At 37.7% G+C, this 20,518-nt stretch overlaps 1 protein-coding gene across 1 annotated transcript; it reads right to left on the bottom strand.

Moving 5' to 3' along the window:
- Positions 1–11,346: 11,346 nt before the first annotated feature.
- On the bottom strand, positions 11,347–16,382 carry LOC130426973 (polyserase-2-like). The gene is made up of 10 exons (XM_056754003.1): positions 16,267–16,382; positions 16,121–16,141; positions 15,864–16,026; positions 15,518–15,786; positions 15,285–15,430; positions 13,586–13,859; positions 13,115–13,286; positions 12,771–13,027; positions 12,461–12,555; positions 11,347–12,274 (listed from the first exon to the last, which is right to left on the bottom strand). The coding sequence occupies exons 1-10, from the start codon at positions 16,322–16,324 to the stop codon at positions 11,972–11,974; spliced, it is 1,758 nt and encodes a 585-aa protein (XP_056609981.1). The 5' UTR covers positions 16,325–16,382; the 3' UTR covers positions 11,347–11,971.
- Between the last annotated feature and the right edge of the window lie 4,136 nt (positions 16,383–20,518).

Here is a 20,518-nt window from a genome sequence, read left to right as displayed (position 1 = left end):
TGGAGACTTAGGCCTCGATAGGTACTATTTGAGAACAGGATCGAATGGTAATGGGAATGAGAAGCAAGACACCACCACAAGTCTATATATATATATATATATATATATATATATGCATGAAAATACCTTGATTGAGACTTGATAGAGCTTGCTGAGCGTCGAGGATGATTTTATAGTCAGGTCTTATTTAGGATTCAAATGCTGAGGAAGACCATCTGCCCATCAACGTGATAGCTGCCTTTGAAACCCTGTATACGAATACAGTTGCCAATAGAGGACAGCTCGAATTATAACTAGGGCTGCAACTAACAATTATTTGAATTGTCAACTAATCTAACGATTATTTTTTGATTAATCAAATAAAGATTTTTTTGGTTATCTTATTAATTACTTGGCAAACTTTCCAATAAATAATAAGTTCTAGAGTTTTAAATTATAAATCATATCATACTTTTTACTCAACTACATTTCATAAATAAATGTTATTGTTTTGACACCATAATCTTTGTTTACATTAAAATCAATATTTTTAATTTAGTAGTTTTTAATGTACTTAAGTACCGTGTTAAAGGTAAAACATTTAAAAATGTGTATATGCTCTGTATTTTTTCCTCCAAGTTATATCCAAATCTGTTTTCAGTTTCATAATGTCATTGAGTAAAAATACTACTATCGATCTCTGTTTATTGCACAAAACTAGTACCACTTGCAAAACTTTCACCGAATAAAAGACTCCAATGCGGAGTGGAATAAAAGCGCGCATGCGCATCCTGAACTCAGAATGCTGCACTCAATGCATTCACTTCGCTATTTGTTATGCGCATCCCGGACACACAATGATGCACTAAAAGCACCTTAAAGTCGGGGGGATCCTTTTGCTCCCCAAAGTAATTAACAGTTAGAACACGACGAGAATAGATGATGTGTTACATGTTTAACACATGCACACACATGCATTGCATCCATCCAACAGTTCACAGTTAAATCAGAGCTTTAAAAGAGTTATTGCGTTATGAAGTTATGAAGACGCACAACATTCAGGCCGCTTCCGATGCTTCTAATAAATTAAGCCACACTCAGCGAGTAATTCACTGTCTCTAACAAAAAACACTTTAAACAAAACCATGAGTATCATCTTGTGATAATGAAGAATAATAATAAAAAATTGGAACATCTTGAAAGAGTAACGTCCTGACCTTCACCATACACACGCATGCGGACTGGAGATTGACAGATGACAGCACGATTCGCTCCGGACCCGTCAAATTCAAAACAAACACGAATGCATGCAGGCACGCGTGCACACACACACACGCACACACGCACACACAGACGCGCCACGACCCACGCGCACAAACCAGTGTAGGGGAACGATCACGTAAAAAGCGCTTATTGCTGTTAGACGCGGCTCTTTTTAATTGTTTTCAGTTGACATGGAGCGTTCTGCGAGGTATTTATGCGCGACGGGCGTCTTTAGTAGTGTTTACAGAAAAATGCACTAAAAAGTTACATTGAATTATTATTTCATGAGCAGAAAATATGTAAATGAGAACGGCTTCTTACATTTTGTTGTATGGAAATGTAACAGTTAAGACAGTAAACGCAAGTACGACTATGACGCCATGAATATGATGATAAGCGGATGAAGAGTTCATTTGCAAAAAAAGAACCTGTACACAAGATGTTCAAATACAATGTTTAAAATCAATGAAACTGCAGTTGGGTTCTTATGATTCGGTGATTATATAAAATACAGCTAACCAGAGGTGGGGGACTCCAGTCACATGACTTGACTCGAGTCTGACTTGAGTCACAATTTTCAGGACTTGGGACTTGCTTGATTGATGTAAGAAAATGACTTGACTTGACTTTGACTTGAGAGCAAGTGACTTGAGACTTGACTTGACTTAAAGTGGAAGACTCAACAATGACTTAAAGTAAAATAAAGAAATACAATTCGTTTTAAAAATAATTATTGTGACTCAGCAGCGCTAACTAGCGCCTGTGTCTTTAACACTACACAACTCATCCGCGCCAAACATGGCAGACAACAGTCGAGCTCCACAGATTGTCCAGATGGACCATGCCAATAAAAAAAGATTTGCCAGTATGCAACGCAAGAATGTCTGACACGACAACCATAATCTTTTGCTGTTCTTTGAAAATTAATTGTTACCATTGTTTCCTCAGAAGTTCTTCCTTTGGTTGTATAAATAAGGCGCACTTAGTTTCACAACATAGAACACAGGTTTCAGACGGCACACGCATCACGAACGAGTGACAGTGTTTTGGGGGAGTAGAGACTGAAGTTTTTGCGGAAGTCCCAGCAAAACGTCTATGTCTAGTGAAGTACATACGCGGCGGTTAGAGAAACGTCTTGTTTGCATGATTCAGAGTCGACTCCCTTTTTTACGAGCCAATAACTTTGTAATTCATTCATTATAGGACTTACTTCTTGGCAGACTGCATGAAATGTAATTTTCATGATCTAATGCTGCTTACTCTTTAAGTTAGAGATGAGACAGAGACTTCTCGCCTCCGCTTTGAAGCTTAGGAGTCGTAAATATCCCAAAGAGAAACCAAAGGGTTATCCAAACTCTAATTGAGAGAGCACAACCTTAAACCAGACCCCCGGAGCCAGGTTCTGCTATGGTATTTTGATGATGGTATCAAGAAAAAAGGACAAAAGGGAGTGGAGGGGTTTTATAGCGCTTCTTTAGATGATTCAGACCATTTGGTTTATCCAAAATACACTACATTGTTATTTTAGTAAATAAGTAAATAAACTTGGCAAACAGTTTGTAGTAGGGTTTGTGTTCTTGGAAGGAAGGAGACAGGGTCGGCGTAGCTGGTAAGAATCTCTTTTTATTTCTTAACATAAAACACAAAGCAAAAGGAAATCATTTTTAACTATGGCCTCCTGGCACATAAGACTTTATTTATTTATTTATTTTCCCAGCGTCTCTTCTTGACTTGCTACTTGTGTCCTCAGCCCATATCTATATACAAAAAAGTGAAAAATAATGTGAAAATTTACATTATCATTTTACTGAGCAATCCATGAAAACACATAGGTTTCATGATTCTAGTTCTGTGGACAGAGTTGTGACAGTACCGTGTCTTTTGTGCTTGTTGTGTTATGTGTGGAGACACGTGACTTTTGTTGTGACTCTACGCCACATGTCCTTCCGTCGTGTGTCTTAGCCCCGCCCCCTTGTTCCCCGTAATCTCGCCCTCAGTGTTGATTCCCGTCACCTGCCCTATATAATTTTCCTACGTTAGTTTCCCCCATTTAAGTCCCTCTTGCTCACTGTCCCGTACCAGCTTGTTATGTTGTATACATGTCTTATTGCTCCCTGTATGATATACCGTGTTCCTGTGTTGCCAAGTCGTGTTGTGGCGTTATTATTTTTGTCATCTGGACTTTCTTGTTTTTCCCCCTCGTGGGAAGTTTTGTTTTTGAATTATTATTTTCTGTTTTGCCTCCTCGTGGGTTTTTCTGTTTGATTAACAAAAGTCTTCTGTTATCCCTTCCCGATGCCTGTGTCTGGGTTCTCTGTCTCGAAATCCCTGACAACAGGTGTAAGATAACGATTCTGTCGAATATTCGTGACAGTACTGTCAGAAGCAGGTTATATTACGTCAGTGTCTGAAATCGTTCCCTCATTTTCATTCACTTCTTCCCCATATAATGGACTCAAATGTCATACGCTAAATAGGGAATAGTGAAGGAGTTCGCGAGGGAGCAGTTTACGTTCATTCCCTAAAAATTCCCACAAGCCACTGCAAAAGCTCACTTTGTTCCCTTACTGTAAATCACGTGAAACTGCATGAGCCAGTTTAATAAACGTAACGAAACACAGCACAACTTTTTGCAAGGATTATTTTATTTTATGTATAAACAAACATCGCTTGACAGGCAGGGACAAACCCAGTTGGAAAAAACCCCACCATATGCTGGTTAGGTATGTTTTGAAGCATGGATGCTGGTTTGAGGGGGTTTAAGGAGGTCACGGGCTGGTTTATGCTTTGTATTAACCCCAGGAGTTTTCCTCGTTTTGGTGAACGTGGACATTCCTCCTGACGCTTGTGTGAGCGTAGCACTAGAACAGCTTCGCCAAGCTACAAAGGAAGCCTACAGGAGTGGGGACAAAGCCTTGTACAAACAGACGTAATACACACTGAATCTGGAGGTAAAAGTGGCTAAGAGAAAGTAGACCATAATGCTGGAAAACCAGTTCTCAACCAACGACCATACATTAGTGTGGAAGGGCCTGAAAAACATCACCAGTTACAAGTCACCATTCCCAGGACAGCGTAATATCAACTCTCAAGCCAATGACTTGAGTTCTACTGCGGGTGAAAAGTGCGCCACACCAGCTCTGACCATCTCACAACACAGCCATCAACACCCTCACATTAACATTGACCCCATTGTGAAAAGGGCCCAGCACATTGTAGTTTCTCTGTTAGCAGAAAAAGTTCATAAAGGAAATATCGGTTCCTTCCCTTCTAGAATTGTTCGGTTTCACTCAGCCAGCACATCAGATAGAAGAAGACTGCAACGTAGTGTTTATTTTGTCAGCTAGTTTTTATGTCCGTCACGTCAAATCTTATTTAGTTATCCTTGTCCTGTTTATGTTTATTTAAGTTTGGTCGACTTAATGTCTATGCATTCTCGTCTCGTTTTAGTCGATACAAACGTATTCGGATTTTCGTCATGGTGTATAATTGTTGAAATTTGAATTTTTTTTATAATGCCAGACATTATAATCAATGATTGTTATAGTTTGAGAAATTAGTTTTTATATTTCATCATAAGTATCTCTTTTACCATTAAGCACAAATCAATACAATGTCAAATCATGTTCATAGTTTAATCAACTTCAGCTAACTTTTTTTGATAAATGCTGTGACGAGTCCCTTGTGCAATCAGCGTTGCCATGGAGACGGAGGAAATCAGAGTGGCACACCTGCCTGACATCAACACGCAGCTCATTATCACGACTACAAAAGCCGAAGCCACAGGAATGTAGTTGAACAATGTCTCCCTAACACATGATTGAACGCAGAGTCTTAGCTTGCACGCGCAGACGTGGACGACTAAAAGACTGGCAGGACCGCGCACAGCCATACCGGAAGCATCAAGCCCAACGGCCGGCTCAACGACTCGTCCACCCAGAGCTCCGGACCACAGGTCGTACCCCTGGGCTCAAGGAGGCTAATTATCTCTTTTCCTCCTGTCGCCCACGGGAACTTTCAATAAAGTTACCCTCTGGGATTGTGTAATTATCACTCTGGCGTACGTGTCGTTTTTCTGCCTGTCACAATGCCTATTCAGAATTAAACCTCTCCCTTAAAGTCCCCGGAAATTGAGTTTTCTAATATCTGGTTTCCCACTGGAAAGTTGGAAAATAATTTGTGCCCGAGATTAGCGGGCCTTATACTATCAACCTGGTGGATGGAAGAAGGATTTCCGATTTGACATAAGATTTATTAGTTTTTTCGTAACTACTTAATTGCCTTGTCTTGTTGTTAAATACGTACATGTTTACATGATAACCATTTTAAGTATACAGCAGAGGGGTAGGGGGCAATTTGGACACACTACAGAATCGTTGGATGAAAAGGGCTGGATCTTACTGTTTTATTAATATGCCATAGTTGTAGAAGCACCATTCCCATGGAAACAGTTGAAATGGAACAATCACAGAGTTATGCGTGGTTGGGTTACACATGAACATGTGATGCACCTGATAATGTTTCAAAGTAACAATCGGAGGGATGGGTAGTTTTACCTTTACCCTCTCACCTGGGCAAGCGGTCACTTTTGCATTTGCTCTGAAGTTATAACCGCACAATATAATTGTTTGTTATAGCAGATGACAAAAGTAAAGAGGCTGTGGAAAAACTCTGACCTAAAGAAATACATCACCGATCTCTGGAACAGCTGACTAAGCATTTTTGATTTAGAAGTGAACTTTCCTGCTTTACAGCACACAAAGAAAGGATTATGCATCTTTCACAATGTGCTAGATGGAAGGTGTGACTGCTTCTTTCAAAAAAAATGTATAGAGGATATCTGAATGTAGAACCTTGAAAGACCTGTCAAACTTCATCTCTTTGTCTCTTAATCAGGAATATTCTAGTTTTAATATTAACATTTTTGTAAAGTAAAATTACATGTTACACCCAGCTTGTGAATTTGCAGTCTGTTTATGCAATTAGAAATTTATTTTTACCACATTTAAAAAAAATTCTGAACATTTTAGAAAATAATACTTTCACAGGCTACAAACCATTGTGGTGCAAGGGTTTTTAAGTTGTAAGGTGGTTATACTGCTATAAACTTGATCAATAATAACAATTCTTTACTCATCCACTGGAGGGGATGCAAGAAGTCCCTCTTGAATTCACCCAAAATGGCTTTCACGTGGACACAACTTCACTGAGACATTTCTCAAAATAACTCCCATCTACAGAAAAAGAGTCAAATACAAGTTACAAGGACATAAGAGATAAATCAATTCAGACCTTTTTATTTTTGGTGCATAAAAATAAGATCTGTACATACTTATTCCTGAGCTCAATTCAGTTTGCTTACCAAACAACTCTGCAGTTAAATGTTCCTAAATTAATGTGTTTTATTAGTCAACGAATATAACTTTTAATCATCTAACAAATATTTTTAAAGACAGATAACAGACTGGTTTCTTATTCTGTATAAAACTGACACACCTCACGTTCACCACCAGAGGACTCCCTAAGACTGGTTTCTCATTATTTAAACACTTCCTGTTTGATTTAAATGACACTTACTTAAAGAAGGGACACTAAAGTAAAACAAATCATAATTGATTGATTGTAAATCACTCATCTCTTCTTTCTTTCCAGAATAAAATTGTAAAGTGGAACAAACTTTGAAATGATCACAGATTTAAGCAAAAACTTATTTTTAAATGAATCTACAAACTATAGAATAAATAAATACACAACAAATAACACAAACTTTGAAGCATACATTTGTGTTTGTTTAGTGTCTAAACTGATGAGGATGAAAACAATGCAGAACCAGCAATTCCAGTGCCTCAAGAATGTCCTAATGGAAAGACACGTGAACGTGTTTAAGTTCTCAACATTTCAAATAATAAGCTTCTCAAAAAACAAGCATGCAAATTGTGAAATCACATTGTTTACTGTTGCGGAGCTTTCAGAAGACTGGAAATTTCATGTACCATCAAATTCAACACCATGTCGCCTTGATGTTTTACTTAAAACTACTACAAGGAATTCAGAACTTTCACTATTTTTAACTACCTATGTGAGTTAAAAGCCAATTATCTAGAAAGGTAATTAATAAACTACAGATATATTTATATACAGTAAGACATGATTTAAAATCACATCACAATACAGATGCTATTCCTGACAAAGTAAATATCGATTTAGCATCTCACTCTCATTAAGACATAGAACACAGTCATGACATATATCATAGAGAGCCTAATAAACAAACAAACAAACAAAATAGAAACAAATTGTTACATGAATGTAATGGGGAATGTCCACTGGTTCCTCCTGCTCCAGTCCCCTTCTGTCTCCACCCTGGCTCCTACCACATGGCATTCAACAGAACATATGGTTACATTACTGTCTGTGCTATTTATGTAAATGTTCTATTAAATTCTGCTTTAACTTTCAGTAAATCTACCTGTCCCAACAGGAAATGTTGTGCAAAAGCATATTTTTATTATAAAAATAAACAGAATATACCCAGCTTTACTTTGTTTTAGTAAAACCAACTTCAACACACATTTTTTCTAATAGTTTTTCTAAAAAATTATGCCTCTCAGAGATGTCAATCAACCTTATAGCACACAAAGTCAGACAGCCAAACAACGTTTCAGATTCAAAAGCCTGCACTTTACCTTGATATTGTTTTACAGACCCTGTGGCTGTAAGAAAAAGGTGTGATTTCTCAGAAGATCTGTTTCAGAAAAACCTGTCAATTAACAGTCAAAATGAGTCGTAATCCTAATTCATATCGATTTGAATTTGTAATGGTCATGGATTGTATTATTAAGGATTAATAGTACCAATTAATGAGTACATTTTCGTTCTTTCAACCTGCCCATTCCTGCAACATTGAAAAAGTAAAAAGTAAAGCCAATTTCTTGATAGATGTAAGATTTCAACATCCACCACAAAAGCTATTACAGTTTCAAATCATTTCTTAGCTCACGTAAGATAAAATAAATACTCTTCAAACAGCAATTTATGTTTTACAAAAGACAGCAGATTTTTTCTACACTAAGCAGATGTGTTTAGTTTCAACATAAGGAACACATTGTATGCTTATTTCCATGTTATTCGGCCTCACCTATAACCTCAAAAGAATGTGTGTTTAGTTGTAGTCCGCTTATATTTACATTCTTGTACAAACTTCAGGTCATTGTACTTATAATCCTGGCATGTTTTATATCTAAATGTTTCTCTCTTCATTCCTTAAAAGATGAAGTATAGCACAGTAATGCATTTTATACCATACTCATCTTTAGCTTATTCTAAGGCTATTACAGTGCCAATTTCTAGGTGACTCTAAATGCAAATGAGCTAATGAGCAGGACAAAGAAACATTGATTTTGCGCCAAGAATCATCTCATCGCATTAGATCGCCCCCCTTGGAGGGGCGTGAATCCCCCAGGCTTAAAACATCTGTGAACGAAGCAAACAAGGCTCAAAATCGTGTTCTCGCCCTCCTGCCTGGCACGTCATCGAGACCTGTCTCTCGCCTAAGAGACAGCTTCTTCCAGCAGTTTGCTTCGGCTAAATTCGTTCTACCTTCGTCAGCCAATCCGGTTCTAAGAAAGAAGTAGACGGACTCACCCACTTGCTTTGAAACCATCAGGACTGTGAAAACGCTTTTTCCACGCGCACAAGAACTTGTCCCAGCACACTCAGGAAGCCAGTGCAAGTATCTCAACTATATTCTAAATAACTGCGTTTAAGCTGTAACCCCTTTTAACTAAATTGACTGTCCTCGGTGGTTCATGCAGATGTGAATAGCTGTTTGTAATACTGCCACTCTTTGCTTTGTCTATTTCTTTCATTTCTTTACTGCTTTTACGTTTCATATGTTGTTTGTTAGCGTTTGTTATTTGTCAGTTAGTCGGTTTGTTTTCCCTTTAGTGTGGTCAATCAACCTGCATATGTCTCCACGTTCGAATTGTTTCTGTGTTTACTTATCACATATTAACGTCACGTAAACTGCTTGATTTCGTTATCATTTCTGAAGCGGTACTGCACTTAAGTAAGAGTGTTGTGTCAAAGACTTTTTCTTTAACCATAGTCTGTTTTCCTCTCACACAACTGTTTAAAATGTCACTGCTTCCAAATACATAGAGACTGTGTCTGTCCCCCGAATAATACAACTAAATAATTATTTATGTAAAAGTCAGAAAAAAAACATATTGTGATTAAACCTAAAGACAATATAATTACTTTGACTACCTGTTGCAATTGAGCCCATTTATAACATTATCAACTCGTCAATTAATCTAGGCCATGTCCCAGGACCCTTTAAGAAGGCTGTCATTAAGCTTTTATCAAAAAAACAAACTCAGACACCAATGATCTTGGAGATTTTTAAGATTTCAAATCTCCTGTGCTTGTCTAAAATACTAGAAAAAGTGGTGTCCACTCAGCTGTGCCCTTTCCTACAAAATAATGACATACACGAAAAATTTCAGTCTGGCTTTAGAACGCATCATAGCACTGAAACTGCACTTGTTAAAATGACAAACGACCTTCTTATAGCATCAGATAAAGGTAACATCTCAGTCTTAGTCCTGCTTGCTGCGTTCGATACTGTAGACCATAAAATACTTTTAGATTGTTTACACAATTATACTGGTATTCAGGGACAGGCACTGCAATGTTTCAGATCTTCATTATCAGACAAACATTAATATGTCCATTTAAATGGGGAACCGTCAAATCTAATGCAAGTAAATTATGGATTACCTCAGGGATCGGTTTCAGGACCATTGCTTTTCTCCATATACATCCTGCCCCTTGGCAACATTTAGAGAAAACATGCAATAAGCTTCAACTGTACTCAGCTATATATATCTCTTCAATACAGATGATTGCTTCAAGCTATCCAAATTTGCAGAGTGCATCGAAGATATAAAACATCAGATGACTAGTAATTTCCTTATATTAAACTAACAAAACAGAAATTTTACTAATCGCAACCAAAAACACGTAAACAGAATATCTCAGATTAGTACCTGCAAATTGAAGGATGAACTGTTACCCCAACAAATACAGATAAAGACCTAGGTGTTATATTTCACGGCAACCTGTCATTTTAAAATCACATCTCAAATATCACAAAACAGCCTTCTTCCACCTTAGAATTTCTGCCAAATTACGAAATATTTTATGTACTTGTTACATTAATGTTTAAGTTACAATACTTTGTATTTAATGCTAAACTTACATCACATGAAAGAAGTTTGATGTTATATCTGCATTCAGTGGCCCTGATAAAAGGTTGCTGGGTGGGTGTTTGTGGGGATGGGGGGGATGGGGGGCTCGTTGTTTGTGGTTGTGTGGATTTTATTTGATGGGGTTGTGTGGGTCTGGTTTGGTTTTTAATGTCGATATCAGACAACAGAGGAACAAAGTTACATTATGCCATTACTATTTTTCCCTGGTTGTCCCTCTGTTTTCTGGGGCGGGTGGGACCGGGTTGGACCTGCACGGTTTCGGCGAGTGGGACTTCCTGGGTCGTGGGTGGTGGGCTCTCCCTCTTGCCACAGCAGGGCAGTGTTGGCTTGGTCACCAGGAAACTGCATTTATTTAATTATTTATTCATTAGATATTATTTATTGGAATGATCTTGCTTGTTCTATAAACACCATGCACTGTGCTGTGTTTTACCTTTCTGTGTTTTTCTGTTTTCTTATTTGCTCCTGTAAAGCTGCTTGGGAACAATGAACATTGTGAATAGCGCTATATAAACAAACTTGACTTGAATTGAAATGAAATGTGTATAATTTATGTTGTTAATTTGTTGATCAAATGTTGAGGGTTGAAAAACAACCCATTTCCTTTGGTTAAAATTAATAACTCCATTGAATTAATAATTAGTTGAACCCCAAATGTGTGCTTTATTTACCCAGCAGCTGGGTTAAAAACAACCCAAGTTGGGTTGGGTCTTTTTTTAACCAGTGCTTTTAGAGTGAGTCAAACTCTGATGAGAATCTATGGGGCCACTATTTAAAAAAAAGCTTTAGTGCTTTAGTGTTCTTATCTAGAAAACAGATAAACACCAAGGACTTATACAATTACTTTTTATTGTCATTTCAATTAAAAGAAGATTACAACTTACAGGTAGCTTTAGTGTTCACATTTAAAAAAGTGTGGAATAAATAAGGTTTAGGGTTAATCATAACAAAACTGCTTTTTCATAAAAAAATCCCACATGTATAAAAAAACAATAACATTTTGAACAGAAATCAAATACTCTCTTTGTTATCATAAAATATGTTGACAAAATAATTTGTAAGTTTTATGTATAATTTTATTCAAAACTTCCAAAACTTGTCCCAAGTGTGGTAGTCTACTGCTTGAGTTAATCACAAGCTATACAGCAGTCGTTTATAACTATTAAAACTGAACCATGTATATACATGGAATATATATGTATATACAATGATGAGCTGACAGCACGAGGGAATTTTAGATTTGCATTTCTTTTAAATGACTGCCAGTGTAACCTATAGCCAGTGTAAATAGAATTACATTTCGAGTCACCTCTCTCATACGCCTAGTAAAAAATTCAAATGGGCTCTCAACCCAAGAATGGATAAATCATTAAAAGATGTTAATCAGTCAGGTTAATTATTATTCTTAGTTTACAGTCATATTTCAGGCAAATACTTCTACCCAGACCTTACTGACATCAGCTTTGATAAAAGATCTGGAGAGCCGTCAGTGAAAACAAGAGAACAGTTGTTAAACACTGTAAGCCATTGGTGGAAGAGGGGGTGGATAGAGAGTCACTTGCAGTGTTTTTTTCTTTCGGGGGGAAAGAACCCACCACAGATCTCAGGAAGGTTTCATAGGTTGAGACTTTAGTAAAGACCTGCATATCTATAGACTGGCGCGTTGCAGTGCTGTTACTGGTGCTGGTTGGTATCGATAGAACTGCAGCCTGGATCCATGACAGACCCAGTTTACACATCAGAGGACCCCCCTGATCACCCTTCAGGAGAGCGAGAGACAGAGAGATTAGTCTCGCAGACACTATCAAAAATGTATTTTATTTTACTGATATATACAGTATATTGTTCCAGTACAGCCTCACTCCTGGTATTTGGCCATTCTGGTTAATTATTTTACCATCAAAGAATGTTTTGTAGTTGAATTAATTTAATTAAAGTGAACTTACCTCCTGTAAGGTAATGGAAGTTGTACAGATACTGTTACTTGAAGAGCTCCCACAATCCACAATAGAGGTTCGGAATTCCTGAAGTATTTGGTCAGCTATAAAAAAACATAAAAGGACAAGGATTAAAAAATATGTAAATGTTTCAAACTGATGTCTGTGCTATTTTTGACTGATGTATGTGGTGGTTTTCTTCCAAAATCTATAAGCAAGTGTGTGCTATAAGCAAGGGCTTGCAGGCACTCTGCTTCATGGCGTGTCTAATAATTATTATGCCCAAATAAAAACACACTCTTAGACTTCAAACACTCACCTGATCCAGATCCTGAGCCCCAGCCTGCCACCCAACACGATGTATTTACGCTGAAGAGGCTTTCCCCCATGTCCACGCAGAGGGGCTGAATGAAATCGGAGAGTTTGGGGGCACTGGCCAGATACACAATAGCAACGTTGTCGCCCGTCACATTGCTGATTGTGATGTTTGCAACTTGAACGGAGATTTCATTGGCGTTGGACCCTTTCTGATTCAGACGGCCCAGGACCACAGTCCAGTTGGAGGCATTGGTAGATCTACAAGAAGTACAAGAAGACACTTTTAATAAATCCAATCAATTTGATTTGATTCCAACTTTCTGACCAATGAAAATATGGCATTACCTAGAGAAGCAGCTAGCAGAGGTCATGACAAACCGCTGAGAAACCATTGTTCCTCCACAGACGTGACTGCCGTTGAAGTGCAGACTGGCCATCCAAGGCCACGCGCCAGAAGTTGCAAGAGAGTTGCTTCCTCCAACACGAATGTTTCGTCGGGCTCTTCCGCACACCACAGCTACAGACAGAAACAGGATGCATCTAAGATATCTGATATCTTTTCAGTGTTTTGGGTGTTGGAATGGCACAGAATGGGTCTTTTTGGCATTGTTTCAACAATAAAGTCTCTTAGATTTTGTTTAGACTTTTGGTGAAACTCAGTGTTTTCGTGCATTACAACTGGCAGCCTATTGTACAAGAAACACCAAGTTCGTGGGTTTTGGTAAAAATCAATAATTTAAAAAAAGTAAAAAAAATCTTGCCAGTGATGTATAAATAATAACCACATCAATCTATTCCAATCTAAAGGAATCTTACGTGCAGCAGTTGTAGTCATGACAGTGGTAGTAGTTGTAATAGGAGGAACAATAGAGCAGCTCTCGCTCAGATCACCATCAGTACCGCTGGAGGTGAATTTAACAAAGCCTGGCTGGTTGGTGGTGATGTGTTCTTTGATCCATCTCTGGTACTGAGAAACTTTTCCATACACACCGGGCAATTTAGGCCTTGCACACCCTGTGCCAAAACTCACAATCCCAGACTGGATCCAGACCGAGTCCTGTTTGCTGACCAGAGGTCCACCTGAGTCACCCTGTAGGACACAAAACAGGTTTAAGCAATAGTTCACCAAACAATGGAAATTTTGTCATGAATTACTATCAAGTCATTCCACAATCGTAAGACCTTCGCCATTTTGGGAACAACACGACATGCACTCAAAGCACAAAAAGTATTCTCTAGGCTTCATAACAGTGAGGTTAACCAACTCCAGTCACACTCCATTCTTCAAAATATCTTCTTTTATGTTAAACAGAACAAATAAATTTATAAGACAATGTTTCCTATGGTAGTCAAAGACCAAGGACTGTTTGAAGTACAAGCATTCTTCCAAGTATCTTTCTCTGTGTTCATCAGAATAAAGACATATATGGGTCAATGACGTGACATGTATTTTTTGTGTCCAAATTCATTATTTTCCTAAAAAGAATTTGAATAAATACATGTCATATATCAAATGTATCTACAATATGTCCTTTATAAGAAACCCTTTTCATTTTATTAAAATTCAATTCAATTCATTTTTTGAGTTTTGATGTTTGAAAGACCAAAAATGTCCGGTGGTGCGACAGTCCGAACATACAAACAGAGAACAAAACTGAGAAATAAATGTTAATTTTCTCAATAAAATTCTTAATAAAATATTTTGGCATGATTTTATGTTAAATCTCTTATATATGAGGGGAAAAATACTCAGTGCTAAATACATTAAATGTATATTATTTTAAAATAATATATGGTCGCACTCCTGCCTTGATGCCCGATGACTCCTGAGATAGGCACAGGCTCCCCGTGACCCGAGGTAGTTCGGATAAGCGGTAGAAAATGGAATGGAATGGAATATGGTCGCACCACCTGACATTTTCTTATTTGTCATTGACCCTTATACAGATTTGGAACAACTTCAAGGTGACTAAATGATGACAGAAATTTTTCTTTTTTGGGTGAACTGTTCTTTTTTAGGTGATGTTTAGGTTTTTTAGGCCGATGGCAAATCAGCGTCGCCAAAGCAACGGCTCTATCAAGACACAACACCTGCTGATCATCGGCACCCGCTCCCCATCAAGCTCACCCTGCAGAAGAAGAGGAGTGAGCTTGTTCTCCACTGGTTATCTCATGACTAACATGTTGCTGTTTCTTTTTATTATAGAGAACAGTGATTTACTATCGGCAGGCATAACCCACCACCCACAGAAACTCCACCTTTCACGCCCCGGGAACGAGCATTACAAGATTCACTGTTGGAATGGACCCAGCTAATTCCCCCACAGCTCTCACTACCGGTTTCACTTGCACATTTATTGTAATAAATCACCCCCCGGGGCTAAAATCATGAAGTACTTTGTCAGTCTTGCTTTCTGCCTGCCACAGTCATTAATATCAACACTATTCAAGCCTTCTTACCCGATCTACACAACAGTGAGCAATAAAGAATCAGAAGAAACAACTGAGAAAATACCTGACAGGAATCTTTCCCTCCTTGTATTAGTCCAGCGCAGATCATGTTTTTTGTTATTGATTTTTGGCCATAAAGGCAGGTGCACTTCCTGTTTCCAATGATAGGCACTTCCACTTCCTGTAGAGGTCTTGTTGTAGCCAGAGCAACTGAACAACACATAATTATACATAATCAACTGATAAAATGTCTCAGGTACAGCAAAAGAACAGTATGTGGACATAATATATTCTTACCACCAGAAGCAATATTTCCCCATCCAGTCACCCAACTTGATGTGCCGCTGAAGAACGTGCTGTCATCTGCTGCTAGACAGACCGGTCTTATATAGTTAGTATAAGTCACGGGCGAGGACAGATGCAGAAGAGAGATGTCGTTGTCAATTGTGGAGCTGCTGTAGTTTGGATGATTTATGATTTGAGAGACCGCTCTGTTCACCTCATTGGGATTTAGTCCTGACTGTGTCTCTCGGCCCAGGTACACGATCACATTTTTGGCACTTTTTCTGTAATTTATTTGGAGATCATTTATTATTTCATTTCATTATTATTATAATTTTTTGGTGAGGGATTCAGTGATTACCCTTGAAAGCAGTGAGCTGCTGTTAGGACCCACTCGTTGTTAATGAGTGACCCACCACAGAAGTGGCCATTACTGTGAAGACTGACCTGCCATGGCCATTCACCGGCAACAGCATCACCTCCCCCTACTATTCGACTGGGGACAGAAGGTCTGCCACATATGTCTAATGAGTAAATAAAAAACATTTTTTGAAATACATAATCAATAGCAACAATTTTGGAAAGGATTTACGAATTTTGCTGTGACAAAAAATGTACCTCCAAGTTGTGCATTACTCCCTATAATACAAAAACAGTTCAGTTACTAATATAAAACATTGCAAAATAAAAACAATATAAAACAATATAGAGCAACTATTCGACTATACATAAATACAATAAATGATTAGACTGAACAGACTTACCTCTAACTAGGAGAGTGACAGCAAACACAGCACTCAATGTATGAAACATCTTCATCATCTCTGACAACAGTACCAGACGCCTTCACTTTAAATATCCCTGTTAACCTGTATTACACACACCCCCATTCTTCCATACGCTCATGCTCTCTTATCATTTTTAAAGAGGACACGCCTTCTGTATGTATGTAATCCTTTTTTTAGGTTAATTAGCTGAGCAACCGGTTTAGGGACACAAAGTTTTCTGTCACCAGAATAGCGGAATGCAGAAGCATTGACTCTCTGTCTTGTGATTATCTTAAGTATGCAAACTGTAACATGCAAAAGATGAGAATATAAAAAAAAAAATGTTTTTTAATAATTGCTTTGGAAAACTTAGTGAAGTTTTTCTCGTGGTTCAACTAGTACGGAACGGAACGGAAAGCAATGCCAATCATCTTGCTATGAAAAGAATAAACTTTGGATTAAAGCATCTGCCGAACATGCAAAATGAAGGACATTTTCAAAGCTGAAATAGACAAACTCAAGTCAGACTTACACATAATCTTTCACTGTGGCGGCAGTTAAGTTAACAGAGGTAATGTCCTGGTTTAAAACATGAATGTAAAGAACTGAAAAAAATATGTAGCTTGACCTACAAAGAACAAAGGATCAAGATTCTTGAACTGTTACAGGAAAAATATGTTATACTTCATTCTGCAAAGAAAAAATGTTCCCCACAGAAACAAAAGGGTGAGTCATGAAAAGTGGCTGGCATCTAAGACACAACTAATCATTCAATAGCTAAACTTCCTGCAGTACAACAAACTAAAGAAAGGGTAGCCTACAGAATTGTGTAATAGTTTAGTAGTTTGTGAAATAGATTTTATTTCAAATATTATTCACAAATAAGAAGGACAGATGATGATGGGTTGAATCACAGTGGTTTTGCATGATATTGTCATGATTCTGCCTCATCATGTCACGTCTTTCTTGGTCTTGTGGCAGAATCATGGCAGGATCTCTTGTTTAGTGTAGAGAGAGACATGACATTGTTTGTTTTGAGCTGCCATGCTCTCTCTCTGCTCTCGTCATTGGCCCAGCCCTCTTGTTTCCTCGTTATATTCCCTTGAGTATTTCAGTTCCCACACCTGCCAATTGTTAATTATCATTTGTTACCCTCCCCTTTAAAATGCCCTCGTTTCTTCACTGTCCACATTTAAAATATTCCACCAAATGTACATTGCAGTATTTAGAGGTGCTGTATTTGATGGTATTTTGGCAAGAAATTGATTCTATTCCAAACGTAAAAAAGTTGAAATGATTTCAATTAATTATTAATTATTAAAAAATTACCTTTTTAGGCAAATTAGCTCAATGCACTCCAAGAGGGTTCAATTCACCTGGCTCACATCCACAATTTCATGAATGCACCTAGATAAACACTGCATTAACCAGAATCATCAGCACAAACTGGTTCTGTCTGATTCCAAATTGCATTTGTTTACACCTATTTGATTTGTCTTCTGCATTTGTATTAAGGTTTTGAGCGTCTATGCTCCTGAGGGCGATAATAACGTATGCGGACTTTGTAAAATGAATCTAAGTCTTTTAACATACACTTGAAGTTAGGGAACGCTGAAGATCAAAATGTTACCAAGTTTAGTAACCAAGTAAACAGACACTAAACAAACAATCTTAAAATATACATGACATAGTATAATATGCAAAGCAAAACCAGAAAACACAAATACAGACACAATCTTGCCACAACCAGACAAAAATCTCTAGAAAACCCTTCATTCTAAATTATAATGACTCTTATAATTATCAAACTATGTGTCTACATTTTCTACTTAAGAACTGTTGTCTTACAGTAATGTAAGTTATTTTTTAAAGCATTTTCACTTTTAGCCTTTTAGTGTGCACTTGTTTGTTCAGTAGATCCACTCTGTGTGCACTTGAAACACTTTTTGAATCTTCCTCAAAAAAAAAAAAATTGAGGAGTATGATATATGTTTAATTGTAACTAATGAAAAGACACCTGGACTCTGTTCTCCATGAGTGTCAAACAAACAAAATTATGGCCAGATTCCAAGACAACAACAATTGAAGTAACTACAATCTCGAATAAGAAGTGCCAAAAAAAATGTTGTTGTTCTGTTGACGGTTTTGTGTGGAGGGAGAGATAGTGAACCTATCGGCTTGCGATACTCTCTCTCTCCGGTCGTTGTCTTTGTCCCCGCCATCTCGTTTCTTCGTTAGCTTTCCTTGAGTGTTTCATTACCCACTCCTGCACCTTGTTAATTATCCTTTGTCTGTCTCCCTATATAATATCATGTCTATTGTCCTGTGCTCAGTCGTTGTATGTACTTATAATTACCTGTACTTACTTGTGCTTGTATGTCTGTTCCCCTGTTCGCCTTTTTTACTGCCATTTACCTTGCTCGTGTTCCTGTTACCCTGCACAGTGGATTACTTTGCCCCTTGTGTGGATATTAGTTGAGTATATGTTTTGCCCCCACGTGGGAAGTCTTTTGTTTCTGTTTATTATTTCAGTCCTTGTTTCCCTTCTGTGGGTTTTAGTTTGTAATTATTAAAGTCTAGTCTTTGTTAAAACCCCTTCATGACCTTTGCCTGCATTTGGGTTCTTCACGTAAACCGTGACAATAATGTGAGTAAACTAATAAGAGCAGTAATTTAAATTAATCTTTTGTGTTTTAGTTACTGTAATTGTATAGACAACATTCAGTGTTATCACAGGCACACTCTGAGTAACATAACATTAGTACCATTGAAGATTTATGTAATAAAGTTGGCTGGTAGATACTGAAAGCATCTAAAAACTACTTACAATATATTAGTCATTTTGTTCTGTGAAGCTGTGACCAGAGGAATATAAAAACAAATGTCTGAATTGTTTCTTCAAGACGAAATAAGTTTGTCATTTTCAAGCATAAATCTTTCTTTGTTTTTACACAATGTTTAAAATCTTTGCTTATTTAAAGAAAAAAAATCACATGTACACAAGTATTCAAAGCCTTTGCTCAATACTTTGTTGAAGCAACTTTGGGAGCAATTACAGCCTCTTTTAATAAATGTCATTAAAGTCTGTTTGAAATGATGCAACAAGGTTGGCACAACTATTTTTGGGAAGTTTCTTCTTCTTTGCAGGATCTCTCTAGCACCACCAGGAGATTGTAGGAGTACCATCGGTGCACAGCCATTTTCAGATCCCACCAGAGGTATGTTCATCCAACTCGATGTTTAAAAACAGAATAACTGAAACTGACAGGAATAACAGTAAAATGATTTCAATACATAGGAATTATGTTCACAATAAGGGTAACACTCATTTGACCAGTTCTCGTTAAATTTATCAAACTTAATCTATGTCAGTTTCTCTATTTCGCATGTATCACTTACAATTGTTATCCATTCTGTTTTTGCTGTTTTTTTTTTATTAAACCATTGCTTACTTACAGCTTTGTTACTGGCTATTAGTAATACTTTGAGAAGGTACCAGTATGGTTCAAAAGCAGGACAGTTCCAAAAAATATGAAAGGAATCAGCCATTGAGTTTTTACATTCTCTCGAACAACAAGCAGATTCTGGTCTACAGCGCTGCAGGTACTTTCTTCTGTAGTAAAAAACCTAACTTCACTCCATTGACCTGAATTAGAGGTGGTAGATTGTGTTTTACAAATCTCAACCCAATCATCTTCTGTCAGAGTTACAGTATGTTTGCTTATTTCTCCCATTTCTTTTTAATATGAAGGGTGGAATGATTCTTGGAGGACTGTATACTCAAGTATATTCTTGATACGAGTTTATTGTAAGTAGTACCCTTATACACACAGTAAAATAGGGGTACTGTTTCCCTACTAAAAGGAACATTTGCTGGAAAAGTACCCTGCAAGGTACAGAAAATGATCCTTAAGGAAGTAGCTAATGACCATTGTTCAATTTTAATGGTACAAAATTATTGCTGACATGAAAGGCTACATCAGGGCTATTCAAATCTTACCCTGGAGGGCCGGAGCACTGCAGAGTTTAGATCCAACCCTGATCAAACTTGCACACCTGTGATTTTCTAGCGATACTGAACAGCTTGATTAGCTTGCTCAGGTGTGTTTGATCAGGGCAGGAGCAAAACTGTGCAGTGCTCCGGCCCTCCAGGGTAAGATTTGAATAGCCCTGGGCTACATGATAGATCCTTATAGGTACAGTACAGACAAAGGTGTACGTCAGTCGTTCTGGCCCAGACAAGCACCTG

This window comes from Triplophysa dalaica, chromosome 7 (assembly GCF_015846415.1).
Source record: "Triplophysa dalaica isolate WHDGS20190420 chromosome 7, ASM1584641v1, whole genome shotgun sequence".
Taxonomy (NCBI): Eukaryota; Metazoa; Chordata; class Actinopteri; order Cypriniformes; family Nemacheilidae; genus Triplophysa; species Triplophysa dalaica.
The sequence above is the reverse complement of the archived record's forward strand: the minus strand, read 5'-3'. Positions and strand labels throughout refer to the sequence as shown.